This window comes from Podarcis erhardii (assembly GCF_964252035.2).
Source record: "Podarcis erhardii genome assembly, chromosome: 1".
Classification (NCBI taxonomy): Eukaryota; Metazoa; Chordata; class Lepidosauria; order Squamata; family Lacertidae; genus Podarcis; species Podarcis erhardii.
This window is the reverse complement of record NC_138497.1, coordinates 68,023,674-68,045,941: the sequence shown is the minus strand read 5'-3', so window position 1 is coordinate 68,045,941 and position 22,268 is coordinate 68,023,674. Positions and strand designations below refer to the sequence as shown.

General features: G+C 42.4%; 2 protein-coding genes across 6 annotated transcripts in view; both read right to left on the bottom strand.

Moving 5' to 3' along the window:
* BTBD10 (BTB domain containing 10) overlaps positions 1-6,423 on the bottom strand; it is a 29,492-nt gene extending 23,069 nt beyond the window's left edge. For 2 of the 5 annotated variants that reach the window (XM_081878870.1, XM_081878874.1), the window contains exon 1: positions 6,281-6,408. The gene's annotated coding sequence lies outside the window, so the exon portion shown is untranslated. Of the gene's footprint in view, positions 1-4,065; positions 4,122-6,280 lie in introns of all 5 variants that reach the window. The other 3 variants (XM_081878871.1, XM_081878875.1, XM_081878872.1) reach the window with 3 other exon arrangements.
* A 5,937-nt stretch (positions 6,424-12,360) lies between these two features.
* On the bottom strand, positions 12,361-18,130 carry PTH (parathyroid hormone). Its single transcript, XM_081851505.1, has 3 exons — positions 18,055-18,130; positions 13,866-13,956; positions 12,361-12,725 (listed from the first exon to the last, which is right to left on the bottom strand). Exons 1-3 carry the CDS (start codon positions 18,077-18,079, stop codon positions 12,458-12,460), a joined length of 384 nt encoding a protein of 127 aa, XP_081707631.1. The 5' UTR covers positions 18,080-18,130; the 3' UTR covers positions 12,361-12,457.
* Between the last annotated feature and the right edge of the window lie 4,138 nt (positions 18,131-22,268).

Below are 22,268 nucleotides of genomic sequence, written 5' to 3'. Positions count from 1 at the left end.
AGAGGTGTAACTTTTAGGCAGAAGGCCTTAAGTTTCTGGCTCAAAGAGCACTGTATTTAAATATGGGTACTACTGATCAGGCTACTGACATGATCTCATTTCATAACTTCACCTTATCAGATTTCTAATTAGCTCAGATGTAAATCCAAATACTAGCAAATGCCACAGCTTTCAGAAACTGTAACCATCTCTGACATCTAATATCTGTTTTCAGGGCCATTTCAAGCAAGGCTTTCATTTCCCTTGCTTCCAGGCTATTGAAGCTGACTGTTTATTCCTGGTCACTCCACTTTAGTTGGTCCATTTTGCTGACTGTGTTGAACCTTACAAATAAACAATATGCAAGGAACTGAAACTGCTTTAAACTTACAACTTCCCTATATAATTTGAGTTTTCCTGAAATTGGTTTTGCAATTCTCATGTCATGGGATAAAGGTGTCTGTCTGCTTTATCAAGGACAGCATCAGCGACATTGAGAACTGGGACAATCCTCCCCCTGGAATCCTTCTATGCCTTAGGCTTCTGCAACACTTTTCTAAGTCAATGCTCTTATAGGTAGATCTTTGTACAACTTTTCCAATGGAGGAAGCTCCTCCTCAGTCTTCTCCCTCCCTGCCTGGATTCTTATTATCAAGACACACACGCTTGTCTTTATCTTCCCAAGGGCTACATTTATATTTTCCCCAAGAAACAGATAGTGGCTTGTATTTTCATTATAAAACTCTGTAAAGTACACCATCACAGGCATGGATAGCACCACTGTGTAGATAAATAAATGAATTTTGAACTAGATGGTGTGCTAACCACTAAACTCTGGGCTCTTTCTATGTAACAAGTGAAGGGACAATACCTGAAAGATATGGGGCATTAACAAAGCAACAATGCTTTATTCCACTTTACTGTATCTTTTTAAGGAAAGGGCTTTAATAGTGCTGTGCTGTTTTTATTGGTTTTATCACTTGTAATTTAACAGATTTGGTTTTTATATTGTTTTCATTCTACTTGAGTTTAATTATTTTTAGTGATTATTTTTATATGTTCTTAGCTTTTTGAATTTTATCTGTCTTGTTCTAATTTGTAAGCAGCCTTGAATCCCAGTATGAAAAGGCAGGATATAAATATAATCCTCCTCCTCCTAATTGTAGAAAGGTGGTGTAATCTGAACTAGCATAATCAATGATGTCAGAACTTGCTGCTATTCCAAATTCCATTCAGGAGGCTCGGGGGGGGGGGGCTACTGTCACCTGAACTGGCAGGAAAGTGTGTGGGTCAGTTCTGAGCACTTAGCCCAAAGTCACACAATATGACCAAGCTAAAAGTTTAGAATAGGTATAAGTTTCTCCTTACCCCATTCTACCACACTCTGGAATGCCCCCTTTGGGGTCTTACATCAGCATAAATTGCACTGCCCGAGCCACAGACTAAGCCAGGGTGAGATCAGCCTTACTACTGTTGTCTATTTGCTGGTAACCTCTACGTTAGATTACTGCAATTCATTTTACATAGGGCTGCTTCTGATAATGGTTCAGAAACTTCATCAGGTGAAGAATTTGATGGCCAGGCTACTTGCCAGGGCAAGATGGTATGAACACATTACACTGATCCTGGCCCAATTGCACAGGCTGTCAACTAGTTTCCAGGCCAAATTCAAAGTGCTGGTTTTGACCTATAAAGCCTTAAATGCCTCAGGACCAAAATACCTCAAGGACCACCCCTCCCCATATGAACTGACACGGACCCTGCAATCACCATTGGGAGCCCATCTTTGTGTGCCTCTACCACAACACAAGAACGGGCCTTTTTTTGCAGTGACTCCCCGAAGGAGGCTTGGCTGGCACCTTCATTATACACCTTTAGGCACCAGGTGAAAGTTCCTCTTCAACAAAGCCTTTGGCTGATTATCCTTTCAAATGTGTTTGTGGGTTATTGGTTTGTTTGTTTTTCTTGTCCTTATTATGTATTTTGTGTTTTTATCTTGTATTTTATGCTGTGAAGTGCCCTGAGATCTTTGGAAGAATATATAACCATTTAATAAATAAAAATTAAAAATCTACCTGACTCAACTGGGAAAGACTAAGATCTGCCAAATCCAAACTCTCGTATCCCAGCAAATCTTGGCTTAGTTACCCAACTCTTCTTCCCCTTTCCTTTTCATCTGTCCTCATCTTCAAACATCTCTTCCCCATTTACCCTCACATTCTCTCTTCCTTGTTTCTTCTTACATGTCATCACCCTCCCTGTCCCACGGTACTAAATAGATGATTGGGACCAGATAGGCTTGTCTGATGGAGTAAACTTCTCTAGGTTCAAGTCATGGCTTTCATACAAGATAACTGACACTTTATGACATAGTTTTGCACATGAAATTACATTATGTCAAGAAACTTCCTCTGGAGAACTTTTATCAATTAGCAGTTTATTTGTTCCACTGTGATATATAGGGAACCAGCCTCTTAAGACAACTGATGGAATGAGAAGGAGGGGTGGTAAGCATTCTGCTGCTTCAGAATAATGAGGAGCTTACACCAGTTAAGGTACATTAGTGTAATGTTGAAGTTTTAGGAAACAGCACCTTATTTTCTTTTCCAGTTTAAGTCATTATCTAAAGTTCTACCAAATATCCATTTGGACCTTCACAAAGTAAAAATTTTAATAGCTGATTTTCTATTTTAATGAAAGTTTTCATCATGTTTAACAGCATGACATCCCGTTTAAGTGGGCCGGGAGGACACATTTGTTTTCCAAGGCCTTCAGTGATTAATATAAACTGAGCTGTGAAAGTGATACTGTGGTTTGGTTTTCTGTATTTAGGTATTTGTTGAGGTTATGTGCTGGCTTTTAGTAATGTTTATTTACTTTTTTATCTATCCCAACCTTCCTCACAAACAGAAGCACAGAGCAGCTTACAACTTAATTAAAATGCCATTTAAAACATTCCACAATAATAAAGAACTGAACAACCATTGTTAAAACTATAATATCACATCTTTAACTGTTGTGTTCTTGGGACAGCTAATTTTCAAATATCTTTTTATGTTATGATGAAGACGTTTTAAATGTTTTAAACTATATTGTGTTGGTTGCATTTTGTAAGTCACTTTATGATGGTTATTGAAAAGCAGGTTATAAATACATAATAAATTACAGGCATTTTTTAAAGATCTGAGCAGCCAAAATGTGTTGCATTACCAATATTGTGGCACCTGCTAAGATTATTGGGGGTACTTCTGGATCCATAGCTGTCACTTGAGGCTCAGGTGGCCTTGGTGGCAACAAAGCACCTTCCATCAGTTGTGGCTGGTGGCCATAGCTGCACCTTTCAGCTATGCTCTGGTAACCTCTAGGTTTGATTACTGCAATACATTATACATGGGGCTGCCTCTGAAGATGGTTCAGAAACTTCAGCAGCCAGGATGCTCACCAGGGCAAGACGGTTTAGCATATAGTGACACTGGCTGTCAGTTAGCGATTGAGCCAAATTCAAACTGCTGGCAATACCTCAAGGACTGCCTCTCCTCATATGAACTGTCCCAGACCCCGCAATCATAATCTAAGGCCCTTCTTCATGTGCCCCCTCTACAAGACGTCTGGAGGGGGGCAACTGTTCTGTGGGCTTTTTTTGCGGCAGCTCCCTTGTTTATGGAATGTTCTCCCCAGTGAGGCTCACCTGGCACCTTCACTACATATCTTTTGGCACCAAGCAAAAACTTTCCTCTGTAACCATGACTTTAACTATTTGTGGCCTTTTAGGAGTGGGTGGGATTTTTTAATGTACAGTATTTAATTTTCCTCTTGGTTTTATTGTATCTATGTGGGGTTTATTGTCTTGCTTGTTTGTCTGTAAGTTGCTTTGGGTTGCCCTAGGCAACATAAAGCGACTAACAAATTTAATAAATAATAATAATTCACAGCAGCATGTAGTTATTTTTAAGAATTATGGACATTTTGCCTTTATGCCCAATGCCTCTAGGAATCACATTCTTGCTACTGATATTTACATAATTAAAATGCTCTCATAAATATATTCTTGTTTCTGTCCGGATTTAAGTCTCTCCTTTTACTTACCAAAGCCAGAATACTGTTCTACATTACTATGATGAAGGGGGCATTGTTGGAGGAGGCTGGAGAGAAATTAATGAAAAATTGTGATGGAGCATCTCCCAAAGTAAGGAAAAAGAAAAAAAAAAAGCATACTAGTTTAGTAGTTGCAAATATTCTGTGAAAGGAAAATAATGAAGTTGTAGGTTTTGAAGAAGCAGAGCAAATGAAGAAAACATAAAGGCCTGTTGTGTAAAATTCCAGGATCATAAGTGCTAACTGTTTTACAATAAAACGGGATGTTTATACTACAAAAGATACATGGTGTCTCACTGAAGCACCACACAGATTTAATGAGGCTTAAAATCTCTATTTAGGCAAGAATAACATTTTTTAAAATATTAATGGCGATATCCAATATTAGTTGTACTCAGAGCAGACCCACTGAAATCAAAATATGACTAGGGTTGGATGTCATCCATAATTTACTGTCATGTTACAATCCAGTAGATTAGTCTGAGGCGCTTTCTATTATTTTCCAAGAAATGTATAGCCTAAACACAAATCTATGTTAAGTATGTATATATTTGAACAAGTCCATTAATACACCCAAATTGTTTTGAAATATAAGAAAAGTACTCAAACATTTTACATGTCTTAAGTATCTATGGTTTAAAACTTTTAACACTGCAAGAATAAAAGGACTGACAAAATGGCCACATTCACACACAAGCCAAACCGCAGCTTAGCAGAAATGTGTAGGCTACTGGAGAGGAGAGGAAATTGTAACCACTTTGTTCCTTCCTAGTCTTAAAGTCAGTGCAGTGTGTCAGCTAAGCCAAGGTTTGGTTTACCATGTTATGTGAACCAATAACTCCTTTCCAAAAGAAAGAAACTGGCTAAGTATCATCTGTTGGAATTTAATTTTTGTCAGATGACGGGTGCCAACAACAACAATTTATAAAGAAGGTATGTGGCATGACATCAAAAGTATTGTTAGAAAATATTTTTCAAAATACTGAAATACAATACTAAACAAAAACAGTGGCACCAACTGAGTTACATGAATGACACAAGGATCAAAGAATAAATGATAAGTCTGGAATGAGTGATGTGACAGATATGGGGATACTGGAATTACTGGACCCAACTGCATTCTCCTGTACTGGTAGCCAACTCTAATAATAGTAATAAAAAAAAACTACAAACGACACTGTAAATGATTTGTGGCACAAACAACATCCCTTATCTTCCCAAGTAAACATTAGAAATATTTTAAGCCTGCTCTCTTTAGAACACCAAAGTCAGAATAAACCACAGAAAGAGCAGCACATATATTGGGAAAATTACAAGGCAACTTTCCCCATAAATCTATGTTTTCCGTTAAAAAATTCAAAACAGTCCAACTTTTTTGTGTACAGTATTGTATTCTTAAAACTCTCCCCCCCCCACACACACAACCTCTCCACCTCCTCATCCCGGGCTTTCCCCAATATGCCCCCCAACACCTTTCCAGAAGGGCAGGATGTGGCAAAGAAGGGGGCAAAGGTGAGCTACCCGTGACAAGGCACTTCTGTGGGAGCAGCCATACGCCCAACAAGCCCGTCGGTGAAAACGGTAAGAGCACCAGGAGAGGAAGGAGGGCACTGGGAACCGGGAATCACCATGAACGAGGCCGTAAACAGCCTATAAATAAATTAATAACCACCACCACCACCACCTCAATCCCGCCCTTCCTTCCTCGCAACTCTTTGTGGTCCACATGGGTTTTAAAACAGATACCCCCCTCCTAGAGAAGCCTGCCTTGCCGCACTTGTCAGGTAGACGCAGATACACGCGCATCTGACGCGCGTCACGCATACACTCACACAGTCAGGTATGCGCGTGTACACACACAAACGTACCTTAATACCACGCGGCACTCACCACCACACGTACCCGGCTTCCCAACAACCGCTGACCCTCCTCATTTTATAGTAACGGCCACCCACCCTCCGCCAGCACAGACGAGCAGCGCGCACCTGCCCCAACCTGGCCGCCACCGCCACCGCCACGCTTCGGGTCTCCGGCTCAGACTCGCTTCCGTGGGAGAAAACAACCGGTGGCCGCCGCCGCCGCCGCCGCCGCCCGCTGTCCTGCCTCTGCCTGCCGACCACCGTCTCCCCGACCCTCCCATTCTGCCCCAACCAACCCCCGGGGGGGGAGCTTAAGGGGCCTCCCGCCGCCCTCCCACTTTCCTCACCTGCTGCGCCCCACGACGCCGGGGCTCCAGCCTCGCCGTGCTTCCCCCTCGCCGCCGCCGCCGCCGCCTCTCGCCGGCAACTGTCGCTGCTACTAGGCCCCGGCCGGCCGTCTGCCCCTGCTCTCGCGAGAGGTAGGCGCGGAAAGCTCGCGGGGCGTCGCCTGGCAGCAGGGAGGGAGGAGAAGCGGGTGGAGAGCGCGAAGCTCGCTTACCGCGCGAGGGCTGCTGCGGGCGGCTTGCCTCCGAGGCGGGGGAAGGCGGGCGCGGGTTGGCTGCTCCGCGGCGGCCGGCTCTTCCTGCAGGCGCCTGCCGCGTTCGAAGGAAGCGGCGGCTGCAGCGGCGGCGGCATCGTCGCCCCTCGGCGCTCTCTTCTCTAGCCCCGCTCCTCTGGTAGCAGCGACGTCTGCTCCTTCCTCCCGTCCTTTTCCCGAATCTGCTCAAGTGGACGGTCGTCCCCCGAGAATTGGGCATCAGTGGAGGATTGTGACGGCGCTTCTTTCATTTATTTCACTTTATTGTATTTTAATATTTTGCTGGAAGCCGCCCAGAATGGCTTGGGAAACCCAGCCAGATGGGCGGGGTATTAATAATAATAATAATAATAATAATAATAATAATAAACACGCTCGGACCGTGTGTAAGCATGACCGGGGCCTGGCTATTTGGCGCCCTAGGCAAGGCTAACTACTGGCACATCTCCTCCACAACCCAAAAAACATATTTACTAACTTCAGTTTTCAGAAACAGATGTCTTGCAGGAAAAAGAAATGAGAAGCACAACCGTTGAAGCTGCTAAGTTTATTTTAAATTGCAAGAATCGGTGAAACAGCAAACTTTGATTATCTTTCTCAAATCCAAAACTGTTTAGAAACGTTGAGCACATTATCCAGGAGTTTTTGTTGTAGTATGAAGAGAAGAAGCGTAGACTCTGAAAGTTTTCGAGCTATTGCTGTATAGGTCCACAGCACAGATCTTCAGCATCCATATCTTGTTTCCATTGAGCATCAGTGATTTCTCCAAATTCTTGCAGGCCTTCAGTACATCTTGATTTTTTTTTGTTGATACTGTATATATCACAGAGAAAGCCAAATAGGGAATTAAAGTGTGGTGGCTGTTGGAATCTGTTTTCAACAGGCTGTTATGGTCGTGTTGTGAGACAGCATAGCAGAAACCTAACTTTGGATATCTGATTCGGATCTTGCAGTGCCTTTTCTTGGGCCACAAATTTAAACTGCTGTTTCTTTCTCCTTTTTCTAACTTGTTCTTTCTCAAAAGTTTGGTAGTATTTCTAGTTCCTTTGCAATCTCAGTAGCATCTATCAAAACTTGTTGAAAACCCTCATCACTTCTGCAGCCCACAAGTTAATTCTAATCTACTAATTACTGGTACTTCATAAATGATAAAATTCTTCAAAATTAAAAATTAAAAAAATCAGAAATTTATAAGATATAACAAAAACTGTGCCCATCAAAGGTTAGTACTGTGCTCCTTCTGAGGTCTGTGCCCTAGGTGGCTATCTAGTTGGCCTTAATTATAATAGCAGCCCTGGGTGTGAGCTCAACAAGTTGCTCTTCTTGGGCAAGTCCTTAACGCCTTATGTCAGGGGCTTTGCAAGTTGTGAACCTACAGGTGTTGTTGGACTCCATTTCCCATCAGCCTCAGCCAGCACTGCCAAGGGTCAGTGCTGATGGAACTTGTAGTCCAGCAACATCTGGGGGCCCTTAGGTCAAAGCTTAGTTCCACATAACCGCCACTCCTACTCCTGCCATAATTGATTTCTGATTTGTAGTCCAGTTCAATGCATGGTTACTTGGAAGGACAGAGCATATATCTGGTAGGGAACTTACCTTAGTGGTACAATGCATGCTTTGCATGCAAAAGGTCAAAGGTTCAACCACCAGCAACTTTAGGTAGCCTGCTTGTGTCACCAGAAACAAAATGGGTAGGTTGTGCTCAGCTGAGAAGCAAATGGAATTTGGAGCGCAGCAATGGAGGCCACCCACTAAAACGTCACCACACTGGTAGCAAACTGCTCAACAAAAATAATATGCTAAGAAGCTGCCACATCAGCAGTGACTGCAGATGTAAAAGAGGTTATTTTTAGTTATCCAATTTTCCATGGTAAGGGGAAACTAAATTGGGGTGGGAGGAATACTAGCTGGCATTTTTATTTATCTTGTATGGATGCTGTGAATAACTTGTGTGCATAAGTAACACTGATCCTACAATGAGCTCTCATCCGAAAGAGTTTCATCTGTGAAACTCTTAAAAGATTTCTCTACATGCTAGCACTGCTGGTCCACACGCTAGCAGACTAAGCCAGCTAAAAATGGGTCTTGTGACTTTGTCTTTAGGGCTCCTGCTTTGTTTGAAAAGCTTAATCATCTGTCTGTTCTGCCTGAAGATAATATCACTATGGGAGCAAAGTCCTTGAATGATTACGTTTATTTTTTTCAGCTCCAATAATGACCTCTAATGGCAGGACTGTTGAGATGTTTCTTATTCTTATCCATTATATCTTGTTTTGTTTGGGCCCAAAAAGTGGCATGGTTTGGGCCAAACTCTTATCTTGATACCAAATCAAAATATGGCTAGGTCAATAAGGAGGGAGTAGGATAGACACTGCAGATAGACTGCCTCTCTCTGCCTACGCAAAACCCCACAGTTAACTCATCAAAATATAATGCTAGAGCATGCTGTTATGTATTGCAAGTAATTACAGACATTGTGGTGCTCAGTAAAAAATTTCCATTGTTGTCTCTTAGTTCTTCTCATGGTGTCATCGCAATAAACTTAAACAGCTGAGACTGGACTGGTCACAAACAGATGCATATTTGTCATTGTGACTTGCAGAGCACAATTTTCACCCCTGGTAGGGGGCCACAGCTTGAGCTGCAAATGTCAAATGGAAAACCATGCACTTGGTGTTTTCTTCCCAGCACTTGAACATGTTACAGGGGGAGCTTGTCCTCTCAGAGTTATCCCTGCTCCCCCGCCATGTTTTTTCTCGTGTTTCCAGGTTAACATAAATACTTTGTTAGAATCATAGAATCGTAGAATTGGAAGGGACCACGAGGATCATTTAGTGTAACCCCCTGCAATGCAGGCATCTTGCTCAACGTGGGGCTCGAACCAGAGACCTTGAGATTAAGAGTCTCATGCTTTACTGACTAAATACAGTAGGATGGATCCAGAATAAAAGGTGGGATTCAACTAGTGACTCCCATCAGTGGACTTCCACTTGCACAATGAGACTTCACCCCTCTCCTCTCCTTCCATGTCCACCAAAATTGGCTTGGGGAGGGGGGCAGGAGAATCTTCAGAACGGCTTACAGGGGGTGGAGAGGGAAGATTGTTTCATCTGGCAAGCCCTGCTTCAATTAAGACATTAGCACAATGATGAAGTCATCCCTAAGTTAGTTGAACCTATCCCCACTGAGTTGAATAGGAACTTAGTCAAAACTAATTTTTCATACTGATCTCTCCCCCTGCCATGATAGTATACTGATCTCAATGACAACTTGGTTCAACTAAGCTGAATAGTTTTATTTTCCGAAATTATGAGAAAGTGCATGTATAAATAATGACAAAAAGACCAAAGGTTTATGCTTTTCAACTACTACTGTCCAAGAGCTTTTGGTCCATTTTATTTGACAATTCATTAGCAAGATACAGATATAAAGGGAAAAAAGATACATTTGTGTAAGTTAGACATGAACATACAGCAAAATAATAAATAGAAAGTGCATATTAAGGTCTTAGTCCCACAAACATACCCTATCTCATGTCAGAACCTTGCTCCCACATGGAATGCCATTTGAATGCAGTTCTCTGCAGGTTCAAGGGTCTGTAGTAATGTATTGTCTGTTTGCAGAAACATGTCTTTAGTAGGGGTCCAAGATAATATTCTGACCCTGAATCGAAGCTTTGCCACTGATTTAAAGGGAGCCAGAATTTTCCTTGCTGTCTAGATATAATGAATGTCAGCTCACTATTTGCAAATACACTTCTAGTCTAAAAATGGCGGATGTGTTTTGACATTTATTATTTATTCACCAACTCTTGCAAAATGCATGAGGTGCCACACGTACAAACAGGTGAGACAGACATAAAAGCAACCATACTGGATTAGGCTAGTGCAGAGTAGCAGCGTCTGATCTTCCTTAGGTCTCACGTGAAAAAGAAACATCTTCAACTGGAAGTTTGTGGCTGCTGAGAATGCAAGATTATGGCCTCCGTCTCAAATCTTGCACCATCTGCATCTCCAGTCCTGGATCAATTTGGGCAGTTGACTATATGTGCCCCATGATGTGTCCCTGATGTTTTCCCCTTATAGCGTAGGATTGTGTGCATTTTTACTCAGAGCAAGTCTCCACTAAGCAAGAATTCATAGGATTGTAGCCTCACAAATTTATGTAGATGTACTTCCTTTGACTTGAATGGGGCTCCCAGGTAAATACATTTCAGATCTGGGTGCCGGGCTCTGATTCAAAGCACACTTACTTGCAGATAAGGTGCTCAGAGGCGCATTTTGGGCTCTGGGTAAGCAAGGGCTACAAACATCCACCCTGGTGTTGGAGAAGCCTTTGTACGCGTGGTAGGAAATGTGCTCGGGGCTTGCAATGAATGTGGCAGCACATCCTCATACTGTGCTCCATATACTCATGCGGTGCGTCCAAGTCTCAAGTCCTATCTACACTAATGTGTGTTTTATGCCAGCTTAACTGCCATGGTTTGACCTAAAGAATCCTGGGAACTGTAGTTTGGTGTGGCACCGAGAGAAGTCTCTACAAGAGAGCTCTAGACTCTCTGCCAGAACTACTGTTCTCAGAGTTCCCCCGGGAGAGGCAATAACAGTTAAACTAGATTTAGTCTGCTCCATGAGCGTGCTCCTTCGTTCCATATGGCTTTATGAAATAAAGTGCTGATAACTTGAGCCTATGAGCTTAAATATTTTACAAGCTAGCGTACTCTACAGGTATCAGAACACACATCCCTTCCGATTTGGTTCTGCTGTGCACATTTATCTAACAATCCGAGTTCGCTGAATCTCCCATGTCTCCCCAAAAGCCCTTCGTCAGTTTGCATTGGTGCCAATCCAAAAGCCACTCAGGTCTCTGCTGCTTTTGCTTGTCTCCGTTGCTTTCTCTGGGAAAACCCATTGTTTACCACTGAATCAGAACAAACGTCAATCCACAGAAAAACCAATGGACGTTTGTTCTGATTCAGCAGCAAACAGCTGTTTGTCCCATGGGAAAGTGGTGGGACGAGCCCTTAGTTTAGCACATTTGGAGACTTACTGAAATGTATGGTACCTTTGCAGGACGGCTACTCGTTTCTGGATAAAAACCATTGTCAATTTCTTAAGCTATTCAAATTTTACCAGTGACCGTGTATTAAGAATGGGGACAATTCCAAATCAATGTTTTTGTGCCATCTTCCACACACACACACACACACACTGCTGATTCACATTATTGTCTCCATGAGAGATGGGAGTGAAACCAGATCTCCACAGCTACTGCCTGCCTGGATACAGGAGGCTACCATCTCCCAGAAACTAAGACAGGGACTGTAACATCCCAAAGTGATGCCTGGACTTCTCCATGCCACTCCCTTTCCTAACTGCCAGGAGAAGGCAACAAACTGCATTATTTCAACAAGCTGGATAGAAGATGGTAACGGGTGGGTGGCGGCACCAGCTTACCCTGCCAGAGGATTAATGGATCCAACTGGCTTGTCTGTGTTGCCTCCATCTGGAGATCCAAATGAGTGACCTGGGCAATACATGCTCTTCATTCATTTGGACATGTCCTTACAGCAGCAGACCAATGTGTCAGGCTCAGTAGTAGAGCACTCAAGAAGTGTAGGAGATATCCTTGGGGAGGTAAGGGTCCCTCTCATGCCACCTACCCCAATAATGGAAGATAATAATGTAGACTGCTCAGTTTGCACCTGCCTTGCAATTCACCTGGTAAGCCATATGAAGAGCTGAAGAAGTAGTGTGTGAACCCCCATTGACATGTACACTAGGAGAAATGAGATGTACAGCAGAAGCACACCTAATCCCCATGCAGACATGCCCTTAAACATCATTTTATAAACAATAAATAACAAAATGCCCTAATTGCTCACTACTGTATGCACTTAGCTGGAAAGACAACACTATGGACCCTCTCACTGGAGTCTTGTTTTGAAGGTGGCATCTCTATAATTTTTGTTAGAATCCACTGCTTTCTTTTGCAGCTTTGCCTGCAGGTCATCAGGGAGCAACCTCCAGCTTCGGACCTCACGGGCCTTAACATCCACTGCTCCTGCAGCTTCATCAGCCTGGGGGTCATGGTGCACGGTCTGCAGTTTCTCAAGGAGCCAGTTTTGCCTGTTTGCCGAATGCAGGTGTTCCCCCAAATTATGCATCATTTGCATTTCACTCACTGACCTCTTCCTGTAATACAGATAAATAAGGTGGGATTTAAAACAAGCACATAGCATTAACAGCCCAACCTTTGGATGGAGAAAAGCAAATAAATTTCCTTCGTTTAAGTTTGTAATTAATGCATCTGTTACCTCAAACCACACAATGCCACTGTTTGTGTAGCAATCTAACCAGTACTTGCTTGTAAGCCTCTCTGTCTAAGTGAATTCCATCCCTAAAAGCCTAGCCATTTTGTTTGTCCTTCCCCACAGGGACATCTTAAGCATATCTGGCGCAGTGGTGCAAAGCTCCCTCCAGGAGGACAGCGCTGCCAGTGGGGCTGGAGGAGGCAGGCAGCGGCTGGAGGGCAGGTCCTCTGGCAGGGAAGAGGTGGAGGCCTGGACGTGGCACCTCCTGGCTCAGCTGGCAGACGGAGGCTCTGGGCGAGGCGGAGGTGGGCTAGGGTGGCAAGCTGATGCCAGGAGGTGCCACATCCAGTCTCCACCTCTTCCCTGGTACCCTCCAGAACTTGGCGCCCTGGCGCCCCGCACCACTAGCCTCTATGGGTAAAACGCCCCTGCTTCCCCAGCTTTGTTGAGACAGAATGTCTGGTTCCCCCCCCCCCCTCATCTCTACTCATCCTGTGAATAGTTCCTGCATGGATAAAGTTTTTGAACTCTAGAAACTTTAAGTAATTGCTTGAATCTAATTCACCCAGGCAGCAAAGTTTGCTAACACCTTTAACTGCACCTATGGGCCAAAGTAGACATGAGTTCACATAATTAGCAATTCCTTGACTTTTATTTTTATTTTTTTGGAGTTAAAAGGCATCCAGGTGGGAGGTAGTTCCTGATTATCACTCTGGTAGGATGTTTCAGGACTTCAACTCTTTTCTCCCGCCTGTGGCCCCAATTCTGATTGGCCCCTCTACACCTTTATATTTGTATCAAGAGGAATTCTTCCTTGGAACCAAATGGGGCCTTATCAGGATTCCAGTCCATCTAGTGGTCCCCATGATGGATTTTTACTCACAAAACAATATTCATGCAATTTACTGAGGTGATCAGAGCAAGTGCAGCAGCAGTCAGCTGCCACCCCATCATGTCTAGAATATGTTGCTCATTAACTCCTTTCACTTTCTAAACAAATTCAGCAATATACTGTACTTACACCACAGCTTTCCCATCGGAGTTGGCAAAGAAGCAAACTGCCCATAAAATGATTGCACTTTTAGCCATGTCTCTGATTGAAGTCATGATAACTATAAGAGATGAAAGAAAGTTATCACATGGTTGGATTGAGTTAGACAATATGAGATATTAAATAGAATGCTATACATAAATATCAAAGCATTCAAGAATGTTCAGGGAAAAGACTGTGTAATGGTAGTGTATTTTTCTTATTTGAACAAAGAAGCAAACTGGGGAACAACTTCACTTCCCCACACTTTGTAACACCTTGGCTAAGCCTATTAGTTTCTCTCCCTTATAGTTTCCCCAGATTAGACTGAAGAGAACAGTACAGAACATTGTTGTTTATTAAAATAAATATGATTTGTCTATTCCATACAGCCACTTGAGGTATTGCAGCCAGCCATTACGAGATTTGTCCAGTGAAAATAATTCTCCATCATATTCATATGCCAGCCATATAAGGGGAGTGCCCTTTGCTTCATTAGCCACCCTCTATAAAATGAAAAATACTGCATGGGCAATGAACATACAAACATAACAAAAGCCTGCTGGATCAGACCAGTGGCCCATCTAGTCCAGCATTCTCACAGTGGCCAACCAGGAGCCAATAGGAAGCCCACAAGCAGGGACTGAATGCAGTGGAATTGTACCCCAACTCAAATAATATTTTGTTACAGTGATATTTTTACACAGGAATGCCTGTTTAAAAATATATGAAGTGGATTTTAGTGGTCTTGCCCTTGATGGATATTGACGCAACAAGCATGAGGGCTTGAAAATGCACAATACTTTACTGATTCTGTGAAAACACCCGCATGATTAAAGTCATATACCTTGGTTGACGAACACCTTGCGACTCAAACATTTTGGCTCCCGAACACTGCAAACCCAGAAGTAAGTGTTCTGCTTTGCGAATGTTCTTTGGAACCCGAATGTCCAATGCGGCTTATGTGGCTTCTGATTGGCTGCAGGAGCTTCCTGCAGCCAATTGGAAGCGGCACCTTGGTTTCCAAACCTTTTAGAAGTTGAACAGACTTCCAAAACAGATTTTGTTCAACTTCCAAGGTACAACTGTACACGGAGACGCTTAAAACATATGATGATTGCTCTGCACCTGTGGATCATCTGTCCAGCATAAGGAGCAAAATGAGCCGTCCAAAAATAAATAAATGAGCCCAGGGCAATGGCCCCTCTTGCCCTGCCCATACTATGCCCATGCATTTTGAAACTCACTTTAAACTTTAAAGGGATATTTTAAAGATCTAACAGCCTACATTTCCATGCTTCACTTTGCTGCATATTTTGTGACTTTAATACTCTGCTGGGATTCTCTCACCAAAGAGTGAGAGAATATATATATTGCACCAACACATTACACCACTGCTTAACTCAATTTTGGCGTATTCCCTGGTGTATGACGAGTGTACATGGAAGGAGATGGCTCTGAGACATTCCAGCCCAGGTAGCTAGGGAGGGAGATTCAAGATGGGAGAGCCACACAAATCACATGCTGAATTCTACCCAGACTAAATTCTCTGTCAATTTGCGTTAATTTAGATCTTAATAGCATTGTGTCCCTTGATCCCATTAAGCTAAGGTTAAGCCCTGTCAAGTCCCACTGATTTTAATAGTAGAAATTTAAGCATGTTGATGAATCAATGGGCCATAAAATAGCACTGGGTTGTGCCTAGTGATATTAGCTTGCCTGTTTCTTGTCAAATGGCATCACAGACAAAAGAAAGGCTTGTTTCTAACCTGATTCTGGCTTGCTTATGCCATAAACTCCCCCTCACTCAGAGATTCATTGTGACATAGATAAAACTGCAGCAAACTCTTTTCTTTTCTTTTCTCTACCTTCCTTATGGAAAGGAAATCACATTTCCTTTTGCTTTGCTCCATAAAGTTTATAGGCACAGAAAATCTGGTGCTCAAGCTACATGCCGGCATAAACCCATCACAATCATTGGATGTTTCACTGACAGAGCGCTGTGAAAATCTCTGCAGTGATCAGTATTGCTGCTGCTGATGCAAGGAGCAGAAAGAAAACAATCTGAGCCCAATTTCAAGTCTAGCTTTACATTTTGAGAGTTATACTAAGAAAAAAGAAACAGCAGTAAGATGCCTAATAACTTTAATTAAAGTTTTCAATGTGTTTTTTAAAAGCAATACCTGTGATGCATATTATTTTTTACTACGGCGGCATAAGAATACCTATAGTTACATCTTATATGACTATGATCCAAACAGTTCCACGTGATTTACATAGTCAATAGGTTTCCATCGTAGCAAAAGTCTCCCTGACAGATTTCAGAAGCTGCTGGTTAAAGAAACAATTTAGACTGGCAGTCAAAAGCCTCTGTTGACATTCCAATAATGGATGAAACAATTGATTTTGATTTTGCTACAAATAATTGCTTTCAAAAGAAAATAGAAAAAGTCCTTACCAAAGTTTCTCAAGCAGGTTTTCCGCAGAAGTTGATTTAAAATCTGCTTAATTGGTCTAGAAGACTTCTAAGTAACTAAGGAGCTCTTTTATTGTCTCAGTTGATGTCACTCCAAACACACCCCCTGACCCTCATGTACCACCCATCATGTGCTTTTGTTAATGGGGCATTGAAAGAAAAGAAAAGTTGAGGGCAAAATACAGTAACCTGGGCAACTTCAAAAGAGTTTGACTTTTAGGGAATCTTAGCTTAGGGTTGGAGAAAAATGCATTATAAAGAAATTATGTCATTGGGTTAATTAATTAATGATCAGCTCTAAATGTTAATGAGCCCACGGATGACTAAAAACGGTTACATTTGTGAGTGAGTTACAAACAGCTAATAAAATAAATGCCAAGCTCTAGAAAACTTTTACCAGCATGCTCAACTTCATTAAATCCAACCTATTCAAGTCAGGAAAAGGAAAAGCTACACAAGTGTCCTGCTGGCTATTGTAACACTAAAAATTGATTTTAAGTACAAATCGCAACACAGGGAACAATCCCATAGCCTAACTTTCAACGTCATCGGTTACCAACACTGCAACATCAATATAAACTTGCTGTGAAAATTTAAGCGAGTCTTGCTGTGAAAGCTATGAAATCAGACGAAAGGACACCAGTTACAGGAACGTTTTATTTCCTTCCTTTTGGAAACAATGAAAAATAAAGTAGAACTGTTATTAAGCCAGACTTTTCACCTAAAAGCAAGCATCCCCCCCCCCATGCAGCAGCTTAACTATTACAATAGAATTAAAGCTTTAAATTAGTTATCTTGGTTCTGCACAAGCAGAACACGCTTTCCTCAGTAACTGAAGGCTGCATTGTTTTGTTTTTCAGACTTTTTGCTGCTTGTTTTCCACCGTGGCAGGTGACTTGGCTCACTTGCTTGAGTTATTTATATCTCTTGATTGTGCAGGCAACATTTTGAGTTCACTGATTCTCCACCATCACCACCACCACCTCCACTTTTAGACTGTGCCTTAGATCCCATATAGATTATTCTGCAGAAGACTGCTAAGTGGATGGCCTTATTTCCTGACCAAAGCTAGATTTTTGAAGTCTTTCACTGATATGCTTCTATGATATATGTTAACAACTTGTCACTGTCTTTTTATGATTATGAATTTGTACTCCCTGGGTAAATGAAGTAGGAAGAAACGTTTCCATAGACCCATCAAATTGCAGAGTTGGAAGGGCCACAAGAGTCATCTAGTCCAACTCCTTGCAATGCAGGAATCATTAGGCCAACGTGGGGCTCTAACCCATGACCCTGACAGTAAGAGTCTCCTGTTCTACCAACTGAGCTATCCCAGTATGACTACTTTACTTACCTACATTACTTACTTTATAGTACCTAGTGCAGGCATCCCCAACCTGCGGCCCTCCAGATGTTTGGGCCTATAACTCCCATGATCCCTAGCTAACAGGACCAGTGGTCAGGGATGATGGGAATTGTAGTCCAAAACATCTGGAGGGCCGAAGGTTGGAGATGCCTGACCTAGTGCAAGGATCACCAGCTTTTCTGGTCCATAGTCACATTTGCAACCTGGAGAAATTGTTGTGGACATCACACATGCACACTCTCCCACCCACCAGCAATTAGACTTGAAAAGTCTACACCACACTACTAATTGGGAAGGGGTGGCCTTCCTAAAGATTGCAGCTGCATTGGAAAGGTTACCTCTTGCTTTTTTCAAGCAACCCATGGACTAGCAAGGAGATAGGAAACTGGCTCTGGCCTGCTGACTGGATCCTTCTCTCTTCTCATGGGCCACCCACCTATCAATCCCCTGACATCACAGTGGCACCAAGCGACCGAATCTCACCTGCATTGTTTGAAATAAAACAGCTTAGGCATGGCAATTTGAACCCCAACAATCAGCTGACTTCAAAGCGCCGCGCACAATGCAGATGTAGGGTTGCCATACTGTGAACTCTGAAAATCCAGACAGAACAGTTTTTGACATTTTTGAGGTATTTTTAAGGGAAAGGGGCAAAAATGGCACTGCCAACATGGGCTGCCATACATCCAGGGTTTCCTGGACATTTTCCTGATTTCCGCCGGGACGCTGCTGCCGACTGCAGTATTCCAAATATGTCATCCCTATGCAGGTGCTACTAATTAACTGATTGGCGGTACCTTTTGTCCCAGACCCGCCTTTGACTGTCCCACATCTGACATCATGTATGGCATCAGGTGTAGGGAAGGTGGGCATGGCTCAGCTAAAATGACCTCATGGGTCAGTTGAAGAGGCCTGACCAGTCTAATTAGGTTCATAAGCCAGAGCCACTGGCCTAGCAAATGCTGACACACTGAATCAACACGTGAGTGGGGGCCTGCACACAACATTGCACACACTGCCTTGTCCCACGCTCTGACATCCATGTGTTCATTACATACATCTGCAGTAAGGAAGTTTTCACATGTATGTGCAAAGGCATCCATGTGATCTGGAGTTCTGTGTAGAACACAATGGTGTAAACAGGTGAGGCAAATCACCATGCAAGTGCAACATCAGGTGGGGATAGTGAGGACAGTCCTGGACCCCACTTGTGTGTTGATTTCAGTGTACGATCATTAATTCCGAATTAGGCTCTTTTTGGGGAGAGGGCCTGGGGCTGTTGACAGTGGGTCAAGACCACAAGTGTTTGACAAATATGAAGGCTGAGGATATGGAAAAAAATTAAAGAATTAGAAAAGCTGGAGGTCAAACTGCAAATATTCAAGTTCTGTGTGAAGAGGAGACATTCATAGGTCACCTTTTGTTTTCAGATTCAATGACTTTATGATTCCAAAAAAGAGCTTCAGTGTGGATAGAGTTAATCTTTTATCATTGCATCTCTTGAATTTGTGAATTTGTAAATAACTTTATAATAACGACCTTGTCTTGGATATCAGATTTAAAGCTCTGGGCATCGTGAACTTCTGAAGGACAGCAATTATAGGGTGAAGATGCTGGTGTCTCACATTTTGAGAGAAAAAGCTGAGTGTGACCTTTTTCCCCACTGAATAGCAAACAGTTATCTGTACTCCAATCTGGTCAGGTTTATTTGTGTGTTTTGGTTTATCCAAACATGAAATATAGATGTAAAGATATATCATTATCTTCCACTGACCTTAAGATGTGCAGCAGAGCATAAATAAATGTTGCTGTCTTTACTCTGGTAAAAAGAATGATGCACTGACATGCAATTGTGCAATAAAATGTACTGTATTGTATTCCATACAAGAGGACAAATCACATTGATGTTGATTCCTCCTACTCATGCAACAATTTTTTCCTGTTTTGCCCAACTTTAGTTGAGAAAGGGCAATAAAAATCTTTCCTTACCTTTGAGCATGCAAACACTTTCATTTACTTACGGGAGTCTCATAAATTGTAAGCTATTGAAGGGACTACACTGCAGTGCATTAGTGCTTGACTCCTTGTGCACGTCAGGGAGCCGCATTAGATGTGTTCACTAACAATGCCACAGCCAAGGAAGAGGAAGGAGGAGGAGTAAGTGGTGACACATGGATGGTTGTGGTGAGACAACCATTCTAAATGTGTCTAAAGAATGTTTCTCTCCTGACACAATGGAGATCTGAAAGCACCGTCAGTTAACTCCTTTAGATCTTGATTTGATTGACAAGATTTGTGGCTTCTTACATACCACAGCAGCATGCCTAGTCCATAACATAACCAAGTTGACGTAGCCTCGGGTGTCTCTTGAGCAACACTAGCAACCAAATGAAGCTTTCAGCGAAGGATAAAAACTGACAGAAGGGCCCTGGTGCCCTATAACAGCCCTGACAAAAATGTCATGCTTGGACAATGTACTTGTTTATTAACAGCTCTTGATCATTTTGAGCTTCAAAATAACTTCTTCAGTCAATGGGCATCTAGACAAGAGGCAAAGGATGTCAGTGGAATGTGGGCTTTCAAAATACTAGTTCATTCTTTTTACTCATAATAATAATAATAATTTTATTCCTTGTACCCCACCCATCTAACTTGGTTGTCCCAGCCACTCTGTTATGTGCAGATAGGAACAAAGGAAGCTACTTCATATCAGGTACAACAATAATTTAGCTCACTATTGTTGACTCTTAACAATATTCAGGCCAGTATTATCTACTGACTGACAGCTGCTTTCCAGAGACTTGGACAGAGATCTTTCATATCACCTTCTACCTGATCTTCTTTATTGGATCTTCTTCAAAGGAACCTGGGACCTTCTGCATGTATGACAAGTATCCTACTGCTGAACTGTTTCCCTTCCACCAGGTGGTGACTCCTATTTTGTGCACACTAGTCCCATGCTCTCTGTAGAGCCCAACATTAACATAAGAATTCAAAGTGCTGGTTTTGACCTATAAAGCCTTAAACAGCTCAGGACCACAAACACCTCTTTCCATATGAACCTACCCAGACCCTGAGATCATCTTCTGAGGCCCTTCTTTGTGCGCTTCCTCCTTGAGAGGTCAGGAGGGTGGCAACATGAGAACGGACCCTTTCTGCAGTGGCTCCCCGCCTGTGGAATGCTCTCCCCAGGGAAGTTTGCCTGGTGCCTTCATTAAACCCCTTTAGGCGCCAGGCAAAAACCAGGCCTTTGGTTGATCTGATTTCTATCCTATGGCCTTTTAAAATGGAGTGGGGCAATTGGGTTGTTTTTATTTCTATTATGTATTTTGTGGTTTTATATCTTGATTTTATTCTGTGAACCGCCCTGAGGCCCCCAGGTTTAGGGCGGTATATAAATTCAATAAATAATAAATAATGATAATGTAGGAAAAGCCTTGCTGAACCTGCCCAATGATCCTTCTAGTTCTGCATCTTGGCCTCACAATGGCCAACCAAATGCCTATGGGAAGCCCACAAGCCAGAATGTGCTGGCCAAATTTCTAGAACATGCTTGCCCACCTGTCCCTCTTGAAAACAACAACAACAACACTATCTGAATGTTTCTGAAGATATTCTCTACCTCTTTATATTGTGCAATGTGCAACCATCCCAAGCATTTATTAATTCTGTCACTCTCATCAGGTGGACAGTATCTATAAATGCAGTGGTGGTCTCTGATTGAGAAAAGCATAAACTGTATAAGAAAGACTAAGTCTCATGTAGGGATGGGAGAATGTGTCAATTTCGGTTTCTCTCAAGTTCTCATTTTTGCACTCTTCAGTTCAGTTCTTCACATTTCGATGTCAGCTCATCTTTTTTTAAAAGTCCTCATGAAAAATCACCAGCATTTTATTACAAATTTCTCCTAATATATGCAAAACAATTTCCCCATAGAGAATGCATTTTTGTACGCTATTTTCACTCATATATGCATTTTTATGCACACTTTCCCCTAGTGTGTGCATTTTTGTACACACTGCATGGCTCTGATAGTAGCGCTGCAAAACTATCACTGCAAAAAAGTGTGAATTTTGAAGGATGGCTGTGTTTCAGTTTGCATAGTATTTGATATGCATGAATTAGGTAGGTCAGCCTTTAAATGCAATCAAGATCAAATTGCTTTCCCGTCCTTGAGTCTCATGGTCATTCTGCAGAAGACCTTACCTTCTAAAATCTCAGCACCAGTCACAATAATACATGATTTCTCAGGGCATATTTATTGATATACACTAGCTGCTGAGTGGACTTTGCATTATATATCTGAGGTGGCAGGGTGGTCTGAAGCGTACACCATGCATGAGTTCAGGCATTTTCCATACAGTGCTCTGTGCTGGATATGCTATGTTTTGAAGACAGACATGTCATCCGCATGCCATCACTTCACACCTTGTCTTGCGTAGGGGGATTCATCTAGCATTACATAGCTGTTTTGAAGCCTAAATGGGGAAGGATGGTTACCTCATCTCTCTTTAATGAGAAGAATCCCAGGCTTGATGAGCTGCGCAGAGGA

Coding starts and splice junctions, on each gene's coding strand:
- PTH (XM_081851505.1), bottom strand. CDS start 18,079: ATGGGTTGCTTGAAAAAAGCAAGAG. Junction 13,957..18,054: donor TTGCTTGAAAAAAGCAAGAG/GTAACCTTTCCA, acceptor CATCTCTTATAG/TTATCATGACTTCAATCAGA. Junction 12,726..13,865: donor TCCGATGGGAAAGCTGTGGT/GTAAGTACAGTA, acceptor TCTGTATTACAG/GAAGAGGTCAGTGAGTGAAA.